The following is a 25581-nucleotide window of genomic DNA, read 5'->3' on the forward strand; positions in this document are numbered from 1 at the left end:
AGACCAGAAATATGTTTATTTCTGGTCTATACACACACAACAAAGTGGGCTTTTTAAAAGGCTTGACAAACATCATCACTGCTCAGTAAATATTGTTGCCTTTATATTGTGTACAGCACATCCATGTCTGCATAATTGTTGATGGTTTTAATGTGTTAAACTGAAGAGTTATGTGTGGCTGGTGTTATGTCTCTTGCTTGCAGAGAAGCATCTGCATGTGCGACTGTGTCTCTGAGGAATATGTCCCGTTCTCCACACGCCGCCAGGTTCCACGACATCAGCAGAAACTACTGGTCCGCAGTACTCTACATTTCCATATCCAATCTCATTCAGACTAAGGTATTGCAGAGAGGTGCAAAAAAGAAAAAAAAGAAATCTCACCAGAGGAAACAAGACAAACCAAATAGTGGTAAATATTTTGTCGACCGCAGCCATAGCATCGGTGCACAAACTGCCCTGAAATGAGATGCAAGTTGAAACGTGCAGAAAACACAATGCCTTCTTGTTCTGCTCATGAAAAACACAAAGCAGATGGTGTTTGACAGAGCCACTTCCAACAGTTCTGATTAGATGGATTTCTTTTTAAGTGGGTCATGAAAAACAAAATGTTTCTTTTCTAAGATATAATAAATTCCAGCTATGAGAGCAAGGGGTAGAATTTGTTTTCAGCATTGATTCTTCAACATTTCTTTTTTTGATTGATTTAATGTTTGAATCATTTGAAGGCAAGTGTTTTTGGAATAACAACAAGCTTTGGGAGTGAGACCTACAGTACAATTCTCACTTATTTAAAAGTGCCACTTTCCCCGAGCACATCTGAATAATGGCACACAGACAGCCAGATTGAATTTTTGATGATGATTAAATAATGGATGTTAGTGGATAAGCCTGTCAATGTATTACACATGATTTTGTCACCGCCGTTTAAAAAGAGGACCTACAATAAATGTGTAGGCTTTTGGCCTTGTTCTCCGATTTTCAACATTTGCCATCAGACCTTTTTTGTCACCCTCCTTCCATATAGTATATGCACTGCACTTGTGAGTGCAGCCTAGTGTTTGCATTGACTCTACTGAAGATTCATGCTTCATAGCTTCATTGCTTCATTTTTTTTGGCAATATTTACCATGGACGATTTACATTTTTCATGTTGTGGCTTGTTAAAAGTGAAGCACATTCCCTGGAGTTTAGAATACATCTGTAAAATGATGCAGTCATTAGCTTTTTCTGATACATTTGGCTGAATATGTCACTGGGTAATTAGGAAATCTCTCCCTGTTTGCATCTAAATTAAGAATACTTTCTACTATGGATAGCAGCCTTCATTCTTCTTGCCAATTAATGTTGCTAATAACCTCAAGCCACCTGATGTTGCCGGGTTCATAATGATGCCATTATGTTGGTTTTTTTTTCCCCCGTTAGCTTAAGCAAGTCATTAGCAGGTAAATGTATAAAGCCAGTTTCCATTTGGCTCACAGAAGAGTCAATAATGTGATTTTGGAGAAAATACAAAGTAGAAGTGAGCGATGTTGCTCAATCACAGCCACTTAAATAGATATAAAGGCCTTATGTACACTAATGCTTAACACTGGCATTAGTGTTTTTACAATTAGCAGTGGTTAACTGCAGGGCATTCCCTGTATTGCAACAGTTTTCGGAGCTATTTTGTGTTCAAGTGGTTAATGTCGAGTAACAATTACATTCTCCTCCTCCTCCTCACTCTGTCCTATAATATTCTTCTGCTCCAGATGCAGAGGCCAGGGTAGATTGATGGTTTGATTAAACTCCTCAATTTATCATAAATTATTCACTGGATTTTCAGACTCTAATTAAATTCCCTATTATTTACTATTCAGTCTGCATTTTTAGGCAGGCACATAACCCATCACAAATTGTGCTCATCGTGTGTGTGTGTGTCCGCAATTTCAAGTGTATTTATGAGTATATGTGAGGTCAGATGAGACAAATGGTGCTTTTCTATTATACAATTCTGGCACAACTCAGCTCAAATCGACTCATTTTTTTCGACTCTACTCTGGCGGGGTCAACAGACCCGGGGCAGAGAATGCCTTGACTTGAAGAGTCATGAGCGTGATGGTCGACACAAGAATTGAAACCAAACAATGCCAAACTACAAAGACTTAAACATCCTTAAAAACATGCACTAATATTCAACGTTTAGCACGGAAATGTCTAAAATCTCGATATTTAACAGAGGAGCCTGGTGTATTAAGCGACAGCACTGCCGAAAGCCAGCAACCGTGAGCTGAATCACAACCCCTGTTGTTGCCGTATTTTAGTTTTTAGGGACCGTGTCAAACAGCAAGTACTGAACAAATATTTTTAATTAACTGATACTAATGATTCAGTTACACCTAAAAAGAGCTGCTTTGCTGGTCACTAGTTTGTGTTTGTTGCGTATAAAACAACGTTCTTGCAGCCGTGCTATAACCACACCCACGTTGAGGCGGTACTATAGTAATGGAAAATGATAACAAAAAATATTTTTTGGCAAGTAGGTCATTCCCTAAGAGCAGCAGCTGTCAATAAAACAATAATAGAAAATAGTGCAACACAATTTGTTCCATTGTTAATATTTATCAGTAATATTAATTAATTGTCCAAAACTTCATGGTAAATTCATGCCCAGACAAATCTGACAACATTAATGACAGTTGAATTCAAGTAGTCAGGACTTTGCGGCGAGTTCTGAACTGAACTCAGCCATCATCAACTTTTTAACAATCTTTTTTCATATTTGACTCAGAAGCCAAAATCAATCTTTAATCATCCGACAGTCATTGCAATAATTATAGATCAACTGATTTGAAAACGTTCGTGTAATGACCTTTTTTTGGCCATGCCACCCAGCCCCACCGCCATCTCACATCTCAATTTAATCATGACTGAAGTGAGGCTCTTTAACGCCTGGACTGAAATCACCACAAGTAAATTGGACATGTCTTCACTGGAGATATGAAGATAGTGTCCAATCAGTCAGTAGAATGGCCCTGGCTCATTGTCCATCAATGTGACTGGAGTCTGTAACACGTGTCTCTCACACTGCACCTCTTGTCCTAACACACTCTTTCTCCTGTGCTCGGCACACCTCTCATTTGCCTCTTCCACGTAATTTCCAATGCATTTTTAATGACGACTTACAGGGAAAAGTGAGCGATAAATTGCAGAACAGTGATATTGCCTAAGGGTATTAAAGAGTTTGGGGAATATCTTGGGGAACTTATACATTTATAGTGTTTTTATTTAACATCCTCGTAATTCTCTCCCCCCAAAAAAAGTTATACATTCAAGTGGGCACACGTGTCTTGTCCCCATGACTACAATGACTTGCATTCATTTGCTGGGGGACTTAACTCTATAACCATAACCCTAAAATACAACTTGCCCAACTTGAACCTCATGTGTTGATCAAACAGTAACCTGACCTTAAATGTACTGACTGACATTATGGGGACAAGTTTTTTGTGACTGTGTAAACAGATTAAGGTCCCGACAACATGAGTAGTTCCTGGACACCATACACACAGACACACACAGAGAGAGAGAGAGTGAGATGCACGACGGGTTAGATTCCCGCAGAGAGAAACCTAATGCCTTAGCTTACCCGGTCTCCCTCTCTCCCTCACACACTTTTAGCTCTTCCCCTGTGAAACACTGCCCATCAGGTCAGCTTGCTGACACATCTGTCAATACATGCTTTGAGAGAAAGAGTATAACCTTGCCCTGCAGTACTTTCCTAATGTTCCCTACTCAGCTTGACTGTCTTCTCATTAATTTAAAGACACAAAGACACACAAAAGGATTCACACATTCTGTAAATGTGCACATGTACTGGTAACACACGTGAACATACAAACGGCAGAGTCTCACACACAACTGCATTGATCCTAAAGCATGTGCAGTGCACAAAATCGACAAAAAAGAAAGGGAGACTTGTGAATATTTTTCTTGCAAGTACTTTCTCTTGCAGCTGTTGTTTTGGATGTGAGTCAGCCCTCAGTGATGCTTTGGGGTTTCTGTGATGAGGCTTGCAACTGATGCAGGAGTCAACAGTGGAAGAGGACTGCCTTCCTTCCTTCCCTCCACTAACAACGTGTGGTATATCTGTTAACAATCCTCTGTTGGAGGCATGAGGGTTTCTGAGCAGCTGGAATATATCTGCGTCATCTCACAAAAGGTACATGTGCCCGCAGCTAGGCTGCTGTCTGCTCCACACTGATCTGAGACCTTCTGTGATTCATACTTTCCAACCCTCTCACGTCCTTTATACTCGGGGTTACTCTTTTATTTTCACTACCCTGGCTCTTGTGTTTATTCTTTTGCTTTCCTCCAACTCCAGCTTTCGCTCTTCCTCTTGTCCTCACCCTCCCCAAGGCCTCCTGGCCACCTTGCACCACCAGATATCTGATATTGAAATATCCTGTGCCTTCATGTCAGCAAGAGATACGGAATGAGGGAAAATTAGAAAAAAAAAGAAAGACACAGGGTCAGATAACAAAGGCCGATAGAGGATGAGCAAGGCCAGGAGCACACAGGACAGCTGCTGTCATTTGTAACCTTCACACCGCTGACGTCCCAGCCTCACCCGGCTACTGTAACTGTGTGCTACACAAAATGGATCCATCTGCCTGCAGCAGAAAAACCTAAACAAAATAACATGCCGCTCCATTAAGGCACGTAGTCGCTCGGTATGTAAAAGCACTCTCCACTTACATAACGACAGTAAAAGGCTTGTTTGGCACTTTGATCCACCAACACACACTCACTCCTCTCACACATTCATACCTTTACTCTAACAATAGGACCACACTTCTCTGAACACTTGTGCGTTGATTCTGCTATTGGACAAGAGCAAAGGCAACTGGTTTCAGCCATACAAAAGCCTCTGTGGTATTCGATGTGTCCGCAGATAGAAAAAATTATGATTAAAAGGATTTAACAAAAAAAGAAAAAAAAAAGAGAGAGGCGATCAGGAAAGCATCTGTGTGTCCACTGAAGATGGAAAACACATCAAATTCATTACAGAGCATGCCAATATAAAGGCGTGTTGCTATGAAGAGCAGACCCAAAGTGAAATCAATGACAGTGAGATTTTTTTCTTTTTGATGGACTGAACAGCTCCTTCAACTCTCGACCTCCTTCATACACAAACTGGCAGAGAAGAAGTTCATAATCAAACAAGCAAAGAAATAACGTGACTTAAACTCAGCTTTTATAGTATACCTTTATATAAACTGTAAATAAAAAAAAGTCAATGTTGCAAAACAACATCCCATTTTCTGAAACCAGATACATAACCTGCAACCTGTCAAACCAGTGTCCAATTTAATGATGTATTGCAAAACTAGTGAACGAGACCATTAGCTCCTCAGGAAAGAAAAATACTGACACTATAAATGAAGTGAGAAATCATTTTCCCTTAGACTTACATTCAAACAGAGGTCCCCCTGGTGGCTCGCTGCTATTTATGTTCAACATCTAATTTGAATAATATTATACGCTCTCCAAGTATACAGTAGCTGAAAGTACAAATAAAACATAGGTAACACACTATAGGCAAACACACGCACACACACACACACACACACACACACACACACACACACACACACACACACACACACACACACACACACACAGAACAACTTTGTACTCCTGTCAGAAACTTACATTACAAGCGTTGAAAACATTATGTGCCAGGAATCCTCTTGTGAATTGTGTCTTTAGAGAAGAAGACACCCCCACATAAACTGAGAAAAATACAGCACTATGAGAAACAAAAGAGAAAAAAACACACCAATTTTCCTCATGCTGAACTGAGAAAATAATATTCTATATAGTATATATGTATATATATATATATATATATATATATATATATATATATATATATATATATATATATATATATATCAATGCAACTTCAAGCTTCATGTAATCTGCCAAATTGATTCTGTGACTCAAACTTTTCGCTTGTGGGTGTTTCCTTGATGACACCCAGGGCAGTGCAGGAGAGACAGAATGTGAAGTTGTTCCGAGTTTCTGTGCTGCCACAGCAGGAACCCCCCACAGGGAAATTACAGGCCCAGTGAACCAGGGAACTCTCTCTCTCTTTTGCTTCCTGCTCTGCTTCGGTCCACACTGGCTCCTAACACCTCCAGCTAGCTCAGCAGGTTCATTAGTTTGACAAGGGAATCCATAGTCCACATCCACATCTCACAAATATACAACACAGCCATCCAGTCTTCACTCTCAACACACTACTGGGGCGTTTCCATTAGGGACCAGTAACTGGATCGTCTCAAGTGATTTTCGTATTCTCTTAGCAGCCTCCGCATTAAAACCACTTGAGGAATAGTTTTTTTTCACTGAGGGGAGCTCAACCGTCTATGGACAATGGCTTAAATGACACTTCCAGGGAAGCTCAGCTTCAGCAGACCCTGAGCTTCTGCATGACGACTGGAGGAACTGTCTGAAAGGTAGAACCAGTGTTTGATTGACAGCGTTGCAGAAACTTACACAACAGCAGAGCCTTTTCTGCACGAGTCCTGTGTGGATTTTGCAAGGGACTTTCCTTGCAAAATTCAGTTCAAAACAGCATTATAGGCTGAATAATTTATAAGAAATGGTACATTTGAAACAATTTACAAATTGACAAGTACAACGTACGCTGGTGGCTGCTGAGTTTAGATATAATAACTATCAATTTTCTCAGATACAGTACATTATTTTGCCAAATATAATATTAAATACAGCTTATAATATTAAAGACAGACCTGTTTTTTTTTATCTTTGCTGGTGTTTTCTTTTACGTTTGTTTTTAGAAAAAAAACTCCAAAGGTTATATTAAGTGCAGTTAAATACCAATTTATTTCAAACACTCTCTATGTGTACGGTCTAATTTGAGTTGCAAATTACTAGTTTAGTCAATACTACAGTAAGTGACAAACTTTAATGCTTGAAAAAAAAAACAAGGTCATTTTCAATGTAATGACTGCTCGATGCCAAGTTTATCGCATTTTTCTAAGACCACATTTTCCTAATACACTAAAATTACCATTTTGCAGCTGAATGCCATTGACAAACAGGCAAGCGGCAGTTTCCACTGACAACTGTCCTCATGAAATACAATAGACTTTTAGGGATCTAATAAAATTGCATGTGAATGCACAAAGCCCTTTTCTATCAAATTCTAATCAGTCAATAAATGTTTGCACCAAATTCAAAAAGAAATCCAGAGACACAAAAATAAAGAAAGAGAAATGTGGAGGGGGAGGAACAACCTGATGATGTATTAACTGTATTTGAACTAATGTATTAAAGTGAGTAGGTATAGACAAAGTGGCAACCTGTCGTAGCATCACCTGTGAGTATCTGAACTCCCATTCTGAAGCCTCCAGGACTGCAAATTGGCTGGTGCCATGTTGACGTTTTGCAGCTGCAGGGTCAGAGGCATCACAGTCACTCTGTGTCCTCTCATAGTTGCCGTACTTTATCGTCGATTTTCCTCTAAATGTGAAAAACTGACTTTGTGTGCTTTTGGAGAAGTTCTTAAAGTAGTGATTTACTGACGTTATAAATCAAGTGGGAAGTCGGCTCATTGACTTCCATTCAAATAGAGTCATCCTCTAGTGGCTATTTAATATATTCTCATTTCCAAGTTAGCTTCAGGAGGTGCCCCAAGGACTGTGTGCATTTATTTATTTTTTTATTTTTACGTACAGTCTGCGATGAAGTAAAAGAAGAGATTTTATTTTTCATAGTTAGGCGATTTACTTTTACTTGATTTATTTGTGTGGTTTTGATGTGTTTATGTTGGTTCGTGGATCTGAAGTGAAGCTTGGGGTATAAACATATAAACAACTCTTTTGTCTGTTGCTGTGTTGTGTTTGTGTGTTTGTGTGCATGTGTGTGTGTGTGTGTGTGTGTGTGTGTTTGTGTGTGTGTGGTGTTCTGCTTGCACACAAACAAACCTTTCACTTCTTTGGAAAGTTTGGGGTTCTCAGAGTGATATTGATTACTCCTAACCAGAGTGGGCAACCCACTGGCCTCACCGACTTCTCTGATATACTATACTATACTATACTATACTATACTATATATACATACATATATATATATATATATATATATACAGACATACATACATAACAGGTTAAAAAGTGAAAGTATCAAAGTGAAATTCTTAAACAGAGACAAAAAACCAATTGCTTAAACACGGTTTGAGGCTGATTTAGGAACGATACCATGGAAACAGATATAGCAAACAGCCCTATAAGAAATCTTGTTGGCATCCCTCCAAAAAATCAATATCTGTGCTTTTACTGCACAATATTGCATCCCCTGTTCTTTGTGTTTCCTTTGTGAGCTCACACACTGTCTCCTGAGTGAGAAAAGCTAAGAACATTTTTATGCCCCTTCAGTTTTATATTCCTCCCGTTGCTAAGGCAATAAATTAGTGTCACATTTTCACACATACAAATGAGGCACATATTCAACCATGTCTGGAGTCTGGGTCCCTGTTGCCTATGTGATCCAGTGGATTTGGTTTTTATGGGTGATTTTAAGTGACAGATAAATTTGTGTTTTCCTCTAACTGGCCTCTATCTGTTATCAAATGGCACGGATGACAGCACACCTCCAGCAACAAATCAAACACGCCGAGTTACCAGACGAATAGTGGGGCATGTTTTGTAATATCAAAACAAACAGAGACCACAAGAGATCTGTATTACCCGAACCCTCCCCACTGAGTCTGAAATGACTGTGTCAATAACACAAGGCTGGAGATAAACGTTCAGAGTTACTGCTCTCCAGATTAGAGAGAGAGACAGACGCACACAAACAGAAGAGAGAATGTATGTGTGTCTGTGAGTGATAGTAATACCACAAATGTAGAGGAAGGAGACAGGTAGATGAGGGAGCAGAGGGATTAACTATCTCCATTTCTCTGCTCATCTCTCTCCAACATCCACTGATTCTGTCTGATCCAAGAGAATAGGACATAATAATAATAATTTGTTTTTCATTGTGTGGACTTATTAGAGGCCAGAGAGTGTGGAAACAGCATCTAATACAAGCTCATTAGATCACAATTTCTTCTGGCCAGTTAAGTAACGGGTGATTGATTTGGATACAACATGACACGCATTAGAACACACATCACTTTAGATGCACAATATGTCTCTCAATCAAAACAATAACAGAAGACCTAGTTTAGTGATGTCAGGAAGTAGCTTGGGTAGCATTTGTTTGTGTCTTTTGGTTCACCTGTGTGTTTGCACTTGATGGTGAGAGCTTCAGCGGCTGCAAACAGCAATAAGATGTACTGGTAAAGTGGATGATGTCGTTAAATGACGAGCAAAATGTTACCAAAATGAACTTAAAGAGTGGTCTAAAGGTTTTGTGTTATGTAAGAACTATTCAATAAAAAATATATAATCTATTTTGTGTATAAATCTTTCTGGATACATTTTACATATCTTTAAAGCTCAAGTGAGGAATTCTGGGGAATTCCGAGAACACCAGTCCCACCCCTTCCTAAGCCATCATCCCACGATGGCACTGAAAGTCCATTTCTGGAACTTTACATGGGTGCTTCTTGCTTGTTTTTAGCTATATTCGAAGCATTTGCTTCACTTTCCATTGTGCTTCTGCACTGCTTCGGTCAACTGTGACGTCAAACAATTCACTTCCTGTGTGCAGCTATAATGAGAAACAGAAAAGGGAGACTGGAGCAGATAGGTTTAATCATTTTGGCAAAGGCTTGCATGTAAAGGACATTCATCACCGCAGCTTTAAAACCCACGTCACCTGTACTTAGTATTCACATGACCTTTAAGTAAAAGAGGCAAAACCGGCTTTGTGAGCAAGAGGGCAAAATATTGGTGGTATCCTTTACATTACTGATCAGCTCCGTCTCCTAAAGGTTACATGAGAATCAGCCAACTGCAATATCTGAAAGATTAACTGCAGCCTGTATTAATCAATAGGAATGTAATTTTAGAGAGCTGAAACACAGCACAGCCCAGTTCAAAGTGCCACTATAGAAATGACTCAGAGTGAGCCGTGAGAGCACAAGACACAAGGCCAGATATCACCCGACACCTGCCAGGCTTTGGAAATCTGTCACAGATGTCTCATATGTCTCAAACAAATGTCGTGGCAAAATCATTTTTCTTGGGTTTAGCCTGGAGTCAAATGACTGCACAGAGAAAACACATCTTATAATCTGTGTTTGGAGTTTGGAAAGGGAAAATCAAAACTCATCACAATAAAAGTAAATCATGAGGCAATTTATGCTCCCTGCTGTTCCTCCTGTCATAACTGCTCAACGATTTAGACAATAAAGCAAACTAATTAAAATAGTAACATGTATGAACCTTTGCAACATGTTTTACACTCCAATAAAGCCACCCCAAAAACAACAAACAAAAATCAAACATAATTGGATATATAGTTCTGAAGAAATTCTCATGAGCACCAGTATTGTTACTTCCCAGTGATGACGCACAAAAACCAAATCCATCCTCAGTCTTATTAGATGAAGGCAAATCACGCTGCGTGTCTCCAAAGGCGCCGAGCTTTAACTGTGCCCAAGAAATCCGATTCCAGGGCAGAACCTGTTCCCTGGTGGGCTGCCAATAACCCTCTACTGACCTTGTGAAAACACGCCGACTATTCCCCAAAGTAAGCTTGCCTGCCTGCCTGAAACACCGCGGCACGTCCGCTCCTGTCTCTATCGTGCGGAGGACTCTGGTGAGTTGATAACACAGGTCTACGTGCCACGTTATCCACATTGAAACAACACACACATGTGATTTCCATTACATCGCCTTCAATTAAAGCGCAATCCGCGGGGTTCGCATTGGGGGGGGGATGCGCGATGTGAGAGCGTGTGGAGAGTACGCAGCCAAGATGCGCAAACATCCATTCCGCCTGTTCACACTGGCACTAATCCCCCTGCCGTGATTTCAGCCCCACTCTTCCCACTTCAACTGTTTGGAAGTAAAGTATGTGTGACAAACACGTTCAAGCGTTTTGTGACTGGAAGAAACCATTGGGATTTGGTGATGTGCAGTTGGAGTTTCGACATTATGACAGGAACAGAAAGTGTCAGAGTTCATTTGCAGCTACATTGTCTCTACATTGCAGAGATTCGCGAGAGCCACACCATCATCACCAAACTCAGCGTGGTAACACTGCACCAACAGATGCACCACTCCTCACAGACACACACCACCACGACAGGAGCGACGTTAAGGGAGCATATACCTGGTTTTTATGCCGAGTGCCATCTTCGAGTTCAGAAGAGCTGTTCATGGTTCCCCATCGGTCATTTACCATCCTACGGAGAATCTGCGCATCAGATCCGCCTGTGAGCTCCAGGCAAGAGAGAATAAACCAGCGCCTTTTAAGTCTTGATCAGTGATTTAGCCCTAATCCGTGGAAAACTCAGCCTTTAACGTGAAAAAAAGAAGGGAGACGCAACTATTTCTGCGGCTCCGCAACCGCACACACTGCAATTTACGCACCAAAAATTCAACTTAAATTCCGTCTGAAAGTCTCATAAAAAATTTAGTCGTAAATTCCAATTAAAATACACAAAAATGAGTGTTTACAGGCTCCACAGACGCATCACAATTAGACTGAACTTGACAAAAATTAACCCTAAAATGATCCTTGCAGCACCATGCGCAGTCCTCTTATTCCATAAAAAGAAATCGACTGAATCTTCCTGGGCTCAGATTGCGAAGTGCAACCCGAGCTTTTAGTCCATCGTGTTTCTAAGAGAGTTTGAAGCGTGAGCTCAGCCCCAGACTGAGACCACTTCAAAAAGACAGAACGGGATAGTGTCGCGTCCTTCTATTTCTCGTGCATACGGCGAAAAGACTCCAAAACCGGTGCCCGGGGAATTGACAGAGCCACTCCGACTTTGCGCCAGGTCGATCAGGCTGGTATTACACACAGATGCCGTCGAGAAAACGGGTGCGAAGAGATTAGAGTGCGCTCCGTTTGCGTGCAGCACAAGGCGCACGGTGCCGCCGTTCGACTATCAATGCGTCCCTTCAGTACGCGCGGCGCGCTCCGAGCGAGCGTTCCTCCACTGAGCCCGCCTGCCTTCGACTGATGCTGCTGCTGCTGCTGCTTCCCCGCCTGCTTCTTCACTCCCACCCTATCCCACTGCAACCCAAACAGCAGCAGATCGGGGCAGATGAAGGCTGCGTATAGACTAGACTGTGTAAATGAGTTAATTTAAACCAGGGGACTGATTACTGATATTTAGCAGAACAAAAACACATTCTCCTCAAAACAGCTAAACGTTGCAGCAAATTATACTGACGGTCACGCAGGCGTTAATTACTGTGTGTCACCCAGCACTTCTGATACGACTGATAACCTTTAGATGTGGAGCTGCTGCCTGATGCAGAGTTTAAAGCAACATATCTTCACCAATTAAAAAAAAGAAGGTGAATAATGAGATCACTGCACATTTGTCTGGGTTATGTAAACTAACAAGATATACACCACTGACTGTATAGCTTGCCTAAACACAGTTCATAAACATCTAAGACTGAACATAATGATGATTTAATAATGGAGGAAAATGTGCCAGACTCTGACATCTGAGATGTGGATTTACTTTGGCCCTTATTTATCAAACCGGAAAAAAAAAAAAGGTTCCCACTGTATATTAAATTATTGATTATTCTAAGGGATTATCACAGGACATCTGAATAACTGAGCTCAGCAAACAAATGCTCCAGATATAAATGAACCCACGGAAATCAATCCTCATCTCAGCAGTTTTTAATGACGGGCAGCACAGCAGCACACACACAGATCACCCCCCCAATGACATGTGCCACAAGAGTTGACGTGTCTTTTCTCAGTAAAGGTAGTTTGATGGACGGATGATTAGAGGTGTAATCATTAGTGCAGGGACCAAAGCACAAGTGCAATTATTCATGCCTGCCAAACCTGTTGTCTCATTCTGTTGAAATGTTTGAATAAACACAGTAAACATGTGTTCTTATATACACTGCTGAACACATTTATGAGACCATGCACCACCCTTATTACGACTAATATGGTATTAGCCATTACAGCAACATAAAACAATAATTGAATAATTATTGCTGTATGTTGCTGTAATGGTTAATACACCAGTATGTAGAAGCTCTTTAACCAAAATGATATTTTTAATGTGGGAAATATAATTATGATTGGTATCCATGAATTTTCTAAAGTACTGTTTTACACACAAAAAACAGAAAACAATACAAAACAGTAAAGCACATTATTATTTCTTGATTATGATGTCAAATTATAGTTATTTACTTGCCTTTCTAAACAGAAAATAAACACGCTTTAGTGGTTGAATGTTATGCCTGATTAATTTTCTGACTTCTCAGAGAAGTCGGCTCAAATTTGGGTATAAAAAAGTTTGCCAATTTGCCAAAAAGTTTTTGAAAGTAAGTCAAATAATTATGTTGCTCTAATAAATGTGTTACGCACTGTATTTACACAAAGACAATCAGCAGGTATAGGAGCTCAGATTATGACACATATTGCCCAGCACCTGCAGAAGATGATGATGATGTTAATAACAATAGTAATAATAATAAGAAGAAAGCATGCATTCTTTAAGGTGGTTTAAGATCTTATGCATTAATAAATGAAACTGTTCTTACCTGAAAACACTATTAGTTATATTTAAGTTGAAGCGAGTTAAAAGGTAGCAAGAAGATGTAATCAAAGCTATATAACTTTTGGTGGCCGTGCGGTCCCTGTAGTGTTTGCTGTGTTTTATATACTGCACTAAAGTCTTTATAACTGACCTCAGTTCTGCATTACTCTTGAACCTACTGGGCCTGAATCTGACAGTTCCCGTTGCAGACTATAATTACAAACTTCTAACTTACATAGCGGATAGACAGAGTTTCCCTTCTCCCCATTTCAAGTCAGTGACCCATTAAATGATTTTGAAGCAGTTTAAGTTCAAAGAAAATAGTTGCATAGTGTTGCTTTCATAACTTCTGATTCAGATCGGACTTGGCATGCTTGCTTAATGACCAATTTCTGTGATTTTTTTATTGACACAAATTTGTTTTGAAACCTGGGGGGGAAAACACTTCACTTTCTTTGCAGGGATTTTTGAAACACTAAAATAAACGGGCCATATATCATATGTAAAATAAGACAGACATTGACTTGTGCTTACACAGGAACAAATGCACGTTAACATAAATGTCTTTTTACCGCATGCCCCAAGGTCATGGTTTCCATTTGAGGAAAAAGCTGGCTGTGCAAACATTGCACATTTCCTGATACATGGCAGGACGATTCAATTTAGACAATATCCTTACGGCCTTTTTGTCAAAATATTGAAATAATGCAATGAATGAGCCATGACAGGTAGAAGGTATTGACAAAGGCGTCACTACAAAACACCAGACGTAGAGGTTTGATCCACCAACTAATGGTCATGTATTTTTTATTATTTTTTTTTTTTTTAAATTGCATGTGCACATTATGTCTACATGGCCCTGTCTCTCAATGTCACCGAAACCAGATATATTCATATAGAGAGGAAAAGCTGTTTATTGTTCTAATGTAGCCCTTTATTGGCTTTGCTGTTTTGTGTCCTGATTTCCAAAATCAGGTATTTGTTTTCCTGTCCTGTTTCGGTCAAGCATTTTCAGTGTTGCCGTCTGAGATTTCACTGTCTTGCCCCCCTGGCTTTGTCTGCATGTGTGTGTTTTCCTGTAATTTTCATGCATGGAATGGCAGCAGGACAAATGCACAGAACTGTGAAGAACCAACAGAGTGAACCGCCCTTCCCAAAATGCCAAGTCTGTAATTTGCAAAACGACAGCGTAACGAAAAAATAAATAAAGAAAGGGGGAAAAGGAAGAGAAAAGAAAACAAAGCGGGTGAAATAAGGAAGGATGCTGAAGAAAATTAGTTTGTGGGGGAATATAAAACAGGACAGAATGGCATTGACTTGGACAAGGTTATGGGAAAAGTGTGGGAAAAGAACAACAGTCAGAGGCGTTTACTGTGTGCGCGCACACACACACACACACAAGTAAGTTCACTGGCGCACACGCAGGCAAAAGTGCACACCACCCAAACACACACCAAATAACAGTAAACGTAATCAAAGTGTCATTCCCTATACTCTCATCAAAAGAATTCAGTGAAAAATCAATAGGGGACACAAACAGAAGCTGTGCAGGCTGAGGAGGGAAAAGTCTCTGGTTTTAATAATGTATAATGATGGTCTTTCTCCAGAATCTCCAGAGGAGGGGCAAAGTGCTCTCACTTCTGAAGTGCAAAGTCAAAGGCAGTGTTGCATCTCTCCCCGGCTGCTCTCTTAATTCCCTTAACTTAGCCTGAGGTCAGCCATAGGTGTGAGACATGATTGAGGTCACCGATACATCTGATTCTTTGCAGACTTCTCTGCTCTGCCTCCTCCCCCTTTTCAGTTAGAATATCAACCCTGTGGGGAAAGAAGCTAACACTTCACACATTCACAACCTTACAAATACACACACACACATGCACACCGTGGATCTGATGAGGAGACTCGTCGCAGATAGACATGACATTTAATGATGAGGGTAATTAGACTTCAATCTGGAACGTGGAAGTGTTTGTGATGGTGATGATCACCAAAATGACTGGAATGAGTCTGAGCTTGGAAACGTGGCGGGTGTTTCAGCATTTTATGAGTAGCGTACCCTTATTTATCCTTATTTTGGATTTAAAATAACAGCAACAGCCATTCCAGTTCAAACCAGTGAAATACAGAGACGCACTTATGACCAGTGTTTCACTTAATACGCATAAATAACTGTTCCGCCATGTTAGGATGTCTGCAGATGATATTGTAGTCTGTAGTCAGGTTGAATGGTTTGGGGATAAAGTAAGAGAGGCAAGGTTGAGATGGTTTGGTCACATGAGGGATGGTGATTATACTGGACAAAGGATGTAGAAGACGGAGCTGTGGGGGAAAAAAAAGGAAGCCCACAGAATAGGTTCATGGATGTTGTGAAGGAGGACGGCTGGTGAGAGAAAAGAGGACAAAAAGGACGGGTCCATTGTGGCAACAACTAAAGGGAGAAGCCAAAAGAAGAAGAAGAAAAAGAAGAACCCATTGGGTTCATTTTTGTGTGATAGCAACGAGCAGCGATTGAAAGCAAAAGAATGTCTTCCTTAGAGCAGCAACAGAGCCAGTCTTATTATGTTAATATATACCAGCAAAGTTTATGTGCAGTGGCGTGCGCAGACATTTGGATGGGCAGGGGCGAAAATTAAAAGGGCACCTACGGTGAAAAATTAAATGGGCATGTCCAAAGTGCGAAATCGGGCCAAAGGCAGCCAGGCCTTTGGGGACTGAATTTCTCGTGGACCTCTATATGGACTTTCACACTCACTCTCATTCATCTTCTACTGCTTTATCCTCCACATGAGGGTGGGACACAGCAAAAAAGAAAAGGACAAGTCAGAAGTGTATGAAAGAAATCCATGCTTGGACCACATGGCATCAAACAAGCACACAATAACAACCAATAACATGCAAGACCTTGAGCTCACGTGATAAGAAATTAACTTTAATGCTTTATTTCATTGGGGTATGCTTCCACACCACACATTTAGAATTAAGCAGGCAGGTATATAGACCAAATATACTTGTTCTTGTAATGTCTTTAATTCCTACAAGAGTCTTTACCTCCTACTGGGACATCCCTGTGGTGCAGCCCAACTCTTAATGTGACTTACTTGATTTCCATTAAATCTCTGAAGCTTCAAAGCACAACGACTGTGTTCAGCTATTTTCGCTTTTTTATACAGGTGAAGTTGTAGGTTTTTACACCCTGGACAGGTTGCCAGTCCATCAAAGGTCCACATGGAGAGACAAACAACCATCCACTCTCACACTCAATCCATTTAGAGTGTCCAAATTGCCTATTCCCCAAATCTGTATGTGAACCCGGGTCTTCCTGCTGCAAAGGCAATAGTGCTAACCACTACACAACTGTAGGCCGTACCTCCACCCATTATTGTTTAATTCATTTCTATCACCCAGGTGGGCTTTTTTTTTTATACGTCACTGAATAAGGACACCCTTTGGGACACTGTCATGTCAGGGCAGTAGCATAACACCCACAGGAAACAAAGTTGCAAGGGCACTGCATCATGTTTCTCCACTAGAAAGTCATTAATTTATAAGGAATACATTTTTTTATTTATTTATTTTGTTTTAGAGGCCACATATGAATGGCAGCCAGTTGGACACTTTCTCATAATTTTAGCACTCTAGAGGGTATTTATCGTATAGCTGTATTTTTGTCCATTATGGCACAAGGTTTTTCGTTCCTTCTCCACTTATCAAAATGTTTTTTAAGGAGGTTTACACTTTTTAAGTTTTGATAATGCTCCGACACTTAGCAGCTATAGCTGCTTTGCTCACTCTGCTGACAGCCAAAATACTGGTGGCGCCATTGTTGTCAACAAAGCCAGTATTTCAGTGCATCATGTTTTTAAGGTCATATTATGTCTTAATATAATACGTTTCTTACCTATAGCAGCTTTAAATACAATTGTACTCCCTGTCTGTGATAGTTACAGTGTGTGTGTATATATATATATATACATAAAAAGATGGGTATGATCATATCCTTCACTCCTGTCCTCAGTGGTCAGATGTTTTTTGCCCTTGCAACTTCAATGTCTGTTCCCAATCTGGCAGCTGATGTTTGATGACTCATGTACTCCATATTTTGCCTTTCACAATCTTGTTAGAGCTTTCTTGACTATTGGCTTACCATCAGGGTGTCTCAGTAAGCCGGCAGGCTGTGTTTGTTGAATGGTTTGTAATTATCCACAGGCCTCCCTTGGGCAAGGCTCCCGGGCACGTCTACAAGCATATAGTGCTCCACCCACCCGTGAACCCTTTCTTTTGGGAGCTAAGAAAAACAGACGGGGAAGCTGGGAACACACACATCAAAAAAGAAAAGGACAAGTGAGAAGTGTATGAAAACACGCACCACACAAGCACACAGACCAATAACATGCAAGACCTTGTGATAATGTGTTAAGAAATTAAATTTAATGCTCTTTTGCTTTGGGGTATGCTTCCATGGTGCACATTTAGAATTAAGCAGGCAGGTATACAATCCAAATATACTTGCTCTTGTAATGTCTATAATTCCTCCAAGACTCTTTACCCCCTACTGGGACATCCCCATACCTGTGGTGCAGCCCAACTCTTAACGTGACTTACTTGATTTCCATTAAATTTCTGAAGCTTCAAAGCACAACGTCTGCGTTTAGCTCTTTTCCTTTTCTTGGAATGTGATTAAAAATTCTTGTGAAAAGTCAAATTTTCCCCTCTTTAACTTGTTTCTACCGCTTTTATACAGGTGAAGATGTAGTTTTTTTAACACGACATATTACACAAAGTAACTACAGCTGTAAGATTATACACACCAGATGCTTCAACAGCAGATCTTGGATAGGAGAGCCGAGTATAATCTTACCAGAGTGGAAGGCATTCAAAACACGAGCTTTTCTCAATGATAAAGAGCCATCCTATTCAAAAGTAGAATGTCTCCCTTTTAAATAACAAATATGTGAAATAATTTCATCAAACTATTTGGTATAATGAGTTATCTCATATGTGTATTTAATATTTCTTTGCATGCATTGCACAGGCCCCACTCATTTAATTAATAATATTTGATTACATTTACAAGCACCATCTTGTATATGCTTTAGGATGTGAAACAAATCTAAAAAAAGGGATCATACAAAGTCAAATCACCCTACTTTACTGATGTTTGCCACTATAACATCAGCAGCCAGACCTGTCATCACATTCTTTTGTGCCTGTGGATCCATCCTTGTACTGTGTCGAGGAAAAGCTTGTGTAATTTCGTGGCTCGCCTTCTGCCAACTCATAATCAGCTTTCAAATTACGGGAGAGGAGTGCACTGTGTACATAGTTTGCGTCTACAGCATGTAATCTGCATTTGTAAAGTTTGTGATCGTTTCTCATATTTTCATGAGACCAGCTCACCGTGTGACCCCAGAGCTGTGGAAAAAGAATCAGCTGAAGCGTGCGAGAGAAACAAGCTCTCCTGTGGCGCTATGAAGTAATGTGTGTGAAAATGCCAGAGACAGGGGATGAAATTCCACTACATTATTTAACCAACGCCAGGGCACTTTCAGGGGGAACCACAGAGTCAGGAAAAAAAAAAGGAGAAAATTATATATAATAATCATAATCTAATAAAATTGCTGCATGAAATATTGCTGCTATTTGAGTTGATAGCATATATAGGCTAGGACAGATGTCAATCCACTGAGTCCGTTCCTGGTGAGAGTAGGGTAACAAGGAACCTTGACGGAAATGGGATGTGTAGGTTGAGTGGCTGTGACTGAAAGCGACTCACAGGCTTTCATCTTTGCATCTATCAAAGAAAAAAGGATCAGTCAGTCGATAAATACTGTAATTTACTGAGGAAGGGAGAAGGTTGAAGGTGAAAGCATCTACTCATCTACAAATCCTGTCTGCTCTTGTCAGTATATTTGGATCTCCGCTCTGTATATTCATTACAAAGCCAGTCTGAAAATGTGATGCTGGATTAAACAGGCTGTTTGTCTAAAATTAATCCTGACATCATTCTGTCAATGATAACTTTCTCATTTTTTTCACTGTAAATGCGACTAATTTGTCACACTAATCAGTCACTTTTTTTTTTTCTGGAAATTCTAATATCCGTTTTTACTCTGGGGGGGGGGTGAGATATCCGAATATCTAGCAAGGAAAAGTGTAAAATTTGTTTGAATTTGAATTTTGTGGCAGAGCCTATTATGTTCTGTGCCTCGAAGGAGCATAATCCTGCCAAGATCGTTTTTCATCAAAGTTGCGATCATACTGCATTAAACACGTGTTTAACGTGTCATGTTTTTGTTGGCTACGGCTACTCAGAAGGAAGCGAGCTCACCAGCTCTCTGCAGCGTCGCATCGCTTCTTGCATAACACACCCAAATCTCAAACTTAATTGTCTGCAGTTGCGTTGCACTGTGGGAAAGGTGAATGTGTGAAATTGAAAAAACAATTCAGACCTGGTATTAACATGAATTTGCATTAATATGGACTGCCGTAAATATGACTGTGCACACCTGACACTAAAATTCATCCTGAATGCATCTCCTATCCCTGCATATGATTGGATATGGTGTCTCCCCCCTTTCCTGTGACTGTTTGCAAGAACAACATTATGTATTTAACTAATGTGTGTGTCTGCATGTGCAAGTGACATCGAGAGAGAAAAGAGATAAGAGGAACTCAAGTGACTCGAAGCTCGACGCATGCTGCTGTAACATGAAACTACTTTAAACCATTAGAAAAATAGAAATCATGAAGAGGCCGTCTCTAATGTGTGCTGAAAATAGATTGTGTCTGTGCCACATGCATCCTCAAACCACTTCCAAATGTGGTTTCCTGTGATCTGATGACTCAGGATAGATGTTAATACCAAGTCTGAACTGGGTCAATACTGTATCTCTGGCTCCGTCATATCAATCTGCATTATTTGCTGCATCTTTTTTTGTGTCTATTTACAAGTGTGATAGTGATAAAGTAAAGTGGTGTCCTAAGTGGTGATTGGCATGAGTGCGCCTGGCAATAATCACTAAAGGTCACTGCTGATCCACGGAACAAGGGATACATATAAATGAACAATTCAAGGGCATCACTGCCAAAAAAAATCTAGAAAATAAGAAATCCGCAATGAATAGAAAAAAAAAATCATCTTAGCTGCAGGTGTATAATCAGAGGGATTTTCTTTAGAGCCATAGCTCAAATAATTGACCAATCTGACTGCATTTTCTTTATTTAGAGTACTGAATGGAATTCTATATATTCATGAAAAGTAAAATCATATAAAGTCAAAACTAGCAAATTCTTCACTGATGATGCTAAAAGCACAGTGAAGATACAGGAATACAGCACTGGCTTTGTGCCAGCGCCTGGCAGTCCTCCAATTAATGCCTTGGTTTGGGTTAATGTTTTGTCAGGCCCCTTTGATCCCCTGCAATTGAAGATTCTTGTTGCAGTGACTAAACCAATAAACACAACATTACTTATTGTACAATATACAAAGAACATTGCTCTCTTTCAGCAGCTGATATCACTTCATACACAGGATGTAATGACTCTAATTTAGTGCACCTGTTTTAATGATATTTGTCTGCACTTCATCAAGTTTTGAAGAGTACGTACACACACACACACACACACACACACACACCTTTGTTAAAAGGACATCAAGCTCACTACTTCCTGCCTATACTGCACAACTAGTCTTTGCATAATATAAACTCCTAAGGCTATAATCCCACTAAAGGCTGGCTCATTAATGCACAAAATTCCACGGCAAAAAAAATCAATTAATTCCTGTGGGACGAGGTAAACCCATGCAAATATTTTGCGTGGACTTCAACTTTGGTGAAGTCCAACAAATAAGTTTGCAAAGTTGACGAAAAGCCACCCCTTCTCCGCAGTGCTGACCTTTCAGGGACCGTTGTGCCAAAAGAGCAAAATGGATCAGCACATTAGAAGGTTTAACAGCATCCACTCTTTTATTTAACTGCCCTTTTTTTAACAAGCTCCATAAAGGAGGCATGATTTGTAGGCATAGACAAGAACCGACCATAGAGATACTTATCTTAAATAAACCATGTGATGTTATTGTGCAAACAAGGTAACAATGTGGATTAATTAATTAACAGTTTACCGACGAGCAAGAAGCAGGCGTGGAACACTGCGAGACGTGTGGGAAGTCAAACAAAAAAATGGCTTCTGTCAATCTACGTAATAGATCATTTACATTTTGATTAGTTAGCTGCGGCGATAGAATGAGGGTGAAATGAGATGTTTGACAGCTAAAAGTGAGCCGTGATTTGTCAATATTCTATAAAAAATACATTTCCTGTTGATGCAAGTCATAACGATTACATTCCCCCCCCATATTTTGTTTTCCCCTCTCCAGCTCACCCATAATTTAAACAAGATGCCCACCACATCCTTCAGCTCAAGACTCCTGCTCCACTTCAACTTCACTGCAGAATCATCTGAGGTGTTGTGAAGAAGGCGCGGCGGCGGCGACTCGTGGTTGCATTTGAAGTCAGCAGTGTACGGTGTGAACATGAAAGGAGACAGCAGTTCCCAGTGGAGCCATTCACCAGCTGTTCAGGAACACAGCACCACAACCCTGGATTTGCAAGGCAGCCGGGTATTATAGTTGTGTTATTGGACTTCAATGAGTCGCACAGTCAAAGGCGCTATAAAAGCAGTTTGTGGTGACTACACAAGCAGGTGAGATAAGAAAGCAAGGGATTTAAGTTCTCAGACTGGACAAAAAAAATAATCTCAGCACAGAGAATGGGAATGCTTTAATTCTATGGCTGTGAAGGCAGATTTTACCCTTAATATAAAAAAAATCACTGCACAATCTGAAAAAAAAATCTGCAGTGTCAATCAAAGTAACCTGTCCTTAGCTAATACTACAACTAGAAAAGCAGAAATTAGCACAGTTTTAATAGTCACTGCCTTAGAATCAAGTCATTTTGTGTTGGAAAAAGTGTGTCTTACTATAATTGTTATATATTGTGTATCGGGATATAGACTATACTGTATGTCATGAAGAAGTGTACTGTATATACAGTATACATGTAGATTTTTTCTTTGTACATGATGAACTGATTAAAACGCCTTCTTAATAGTATGAAACGACAAACATAATTCAGTCAATTGATGTCAAAAGTTGACATTTTCATTTACCGACGCTGTGTGGAAAAAGCATCTGTGAGTCATATTCAGATTACCAGTGAAGTGCAGCCTGGGTGGGTAGTAGTTTATAGTCAAAGCCTTGATGCGGCACACTGCAGCTCTCGTGTTACTGCTACAAACCGTTGTCATGACACTGCACTTCATCACATTTTATCAACACCTGTCGGATTAAGGTTATAATGCAACTCTGACCGAAATCGCTGCACTTTTCTTTGTAGGCCAGCATAATGGTCCAACTATCTACAGATTAAAAAGATAACAATGTGCACCAGTATATTCTATACGACAACAGGATAGCAGAGATAAAAAAAAAAAGAAAAGAAAAGGAAACTGGAGAAAACAAGACAGTAGAAACAAACTTTTAAATATAGAGGTGATTATGATGCTCAGGGAAGATAAGACGTGCATTTCAAATGAGGGAGGAGAAGGGGGAGTGCTCATAAACTGTCACTTGCAGGACTTGTTTTTATCACAGGTGATGCTGAGAACGGCTCTGTCCTCATGAAATGCTTCCTTAGAGGGACAGAATGAGCACACGTTGTCTCCTCTTATGGACATTTGTTGCTTTCTGACTCATAAACACTGCCTTTTTTTTCCCTCATGACAGCAAAATAAAAACAAAATGGAAGGACTCCAGTCACATAAGACCAAGATCAGATGGGAGTTGTTAAATACACACACGCGATACACAAGGATTAAAATGCTCTTTGGTCTTTTTACAAGATAATTTGGAGTCAATGTCAGGTATTTTACCATTTTTGTCTTTGTTATTTTCAAATTTGGAGATAGGGTGTGTTCCCTGGAGCTGCCTGCAGATTACAGACAGACAAAGCTGTGTACACAAACTCACATTAACATTCATTTGGAGACGTGTTTGTGTTCACCTGATGAATGGACATCCAATATTTACTCTCCCTTTAGCTCTGTTTCGCTCACAAATAACTCATCAGTGAAACTGTATCTACTAAATATCTCGACTGTGTTCCCCATTAACTTTGCCCATCTGCCATTTGGTGTGCATTCAGTGACTTTTATAGGTTTTTTTTTGCTGCCTGCCACATCTAGAAATGATGCAATAGCAGCAGACCAAAAAAAAGTTGCAGGTTAAACCATGAAAAGACTGAGTGACACTGAAGTAGCACTTTGAAAGGTTTTCAAAAGGTTTCATACATAAAATATTCTCATTATTATACTTTAATGAACTATACTTTAGTGCAGACATTTGGATTAGAGCCACATCAACATGTAGAATGTGATTTGACACGGTATGCAATCAATCAACCGCGGGGGGGCTGGAGCCAATCCCTGCTGACATAGAGTGAAAGGTGAGGTACATCCTGGACAGGTTGTCAGTCCGTTGCAGGGCAATCAACCTTTCATTTATAGGCCATTTACATATACCAATCATTATTATGTCAAAGCAACATTCTTGAATATAATGCTTTGTTTAGCAAAAACAGAGCCCACGTCAATAGTGTAGACAGAAATCCCAGGGAAGAATAATGTGTACGTGTATGCACATTTTTCTAAAGGTGAGGAGCAGAGTGCTAAGATGTGTCTTGTGCTGCTCTCACATTGTATGCACTCCTTTCCACACTAGGAAAGAAAGGTAACAAAAAAACAGCGAGGGCTGATGGTCTACCGCTGACAAGGCTGTTGCACAGCCAAATTGCCATAATGGACTGTCAATCTGACAAACCGGGAAGTGAAATTACAGCGCACACACACACACACACACACACACACACACACACACACGTGCATGAAACAACTTCCAGGAAACAAATCTTCCTCAGCAATTAAGCAGATGGGCCCACGAGGAAAACTTTGGCCACACAAAATCTGATCTTTGTCCATGTCTTCAAAGCCGGAATAGCAAAAGAAAAGAAATCAAAAATAATCAGATGTTGTCAAAAAACATTTGGAGGTGGTTTGAAATGCCATTCAAATCAGATTTCTACGGATGCATCTCCGAACACTGCTAAAATAACTTTAAATTATCTTTTGCATCACTCCTAATGCGGAGAATTTGGAGAATAAATAATGTCGAGATTCAAGTCGACTTTAAACTCGACATTTCGTCTCGACATGTCCATCAGTGAGAGCGACCGCTCCGCAGAAGCTGCCACTGAATCCGGACAGTCAGTTTCAGACGTGGTTGGAATGTGAGTTTTTGACTTGCTGAAACTCTTTTCTTGGCTGGAAGTGGTGAAACATCAATAACATGAAGTCTTTGTCTTTAGTTACCGACTGCGCAGAACTCAAGTCATAAACCTGGACACCGCGTACCGGTTCTGATCTGCGTGAAATTCAGACTTTATTCTCGAAATTTCCAGTTCAATCTCCTCAATGCAAAAAATATTGTTTTCTTCATTGAAACTGGTGCCACACTCCTTGCTGCACAGTTAATCTAGCATTGACTAAAGCATGGCACGTTGCAATATGTAAGACCAGTGTCACGAATGTAGTTTTGCCATATGCAGCTGGTTGATTATATCTAAACACACAAATCCAAATTTGATCACTTGCAATTAACAGTGTGGACACTGTCTGAAAAGCTCTGATTACAGAGAAAAAAATCAGGTTTGCCTACAGTCTGAACATAGCCTTCAACTATGGAGTGATAATATAACATTGTCCTACTCCTACACTTTCCTATTTAAAGTTTAATAAACTAAATGACTGCTGAAAAC

General features: G+C 40.1%; 1 protein-coding gene across 3 annotated transcripts in view; it reads right to left on the reverse strand.

The window, feature by feature from the left end:
• fibcd1b (fibrinogen C domain containing 1b) overlaps positions 1-25581 on the reverse strand; it is a 145913-nt gene that overhangs the window by 90766 nt on the left and 29566 nt on the right. For 2 of the 3 annotated variants that reach the window (XM_058617423.1, XM_058617422.1), the window contains exon 1: positions 11296-12132. The exons of the other annotated variant lie outside the window; for it this stretch is intronic. In XM_058617423.1, the coding sequence (XP_058473406.1) occupies positions 11296-11367 (72 nt within the window). In that variant the 5' untranslated portion in view covers positions 11368-12132. Of the gene's footprint in view, positions 1-11295; positions 12133-25581 lie in introns of those variants that run through there. 3 annotated transcript variants of the gene reach the window in all.

The sequence above is a fragment of the Solea solea genome, chromosome 19, assembly GCF_958295425.1.
Source record: "Solea solea chromosome 19, fSolSol10.1, whole genome shotgun sequence".
In the NCBI taxonomy this organism is placed as follows: Eukaryota; Metazoa; Chordata; class Actinopteri; order Pleuronectiformes; family Soleidae; genus Solea; species Solea solea.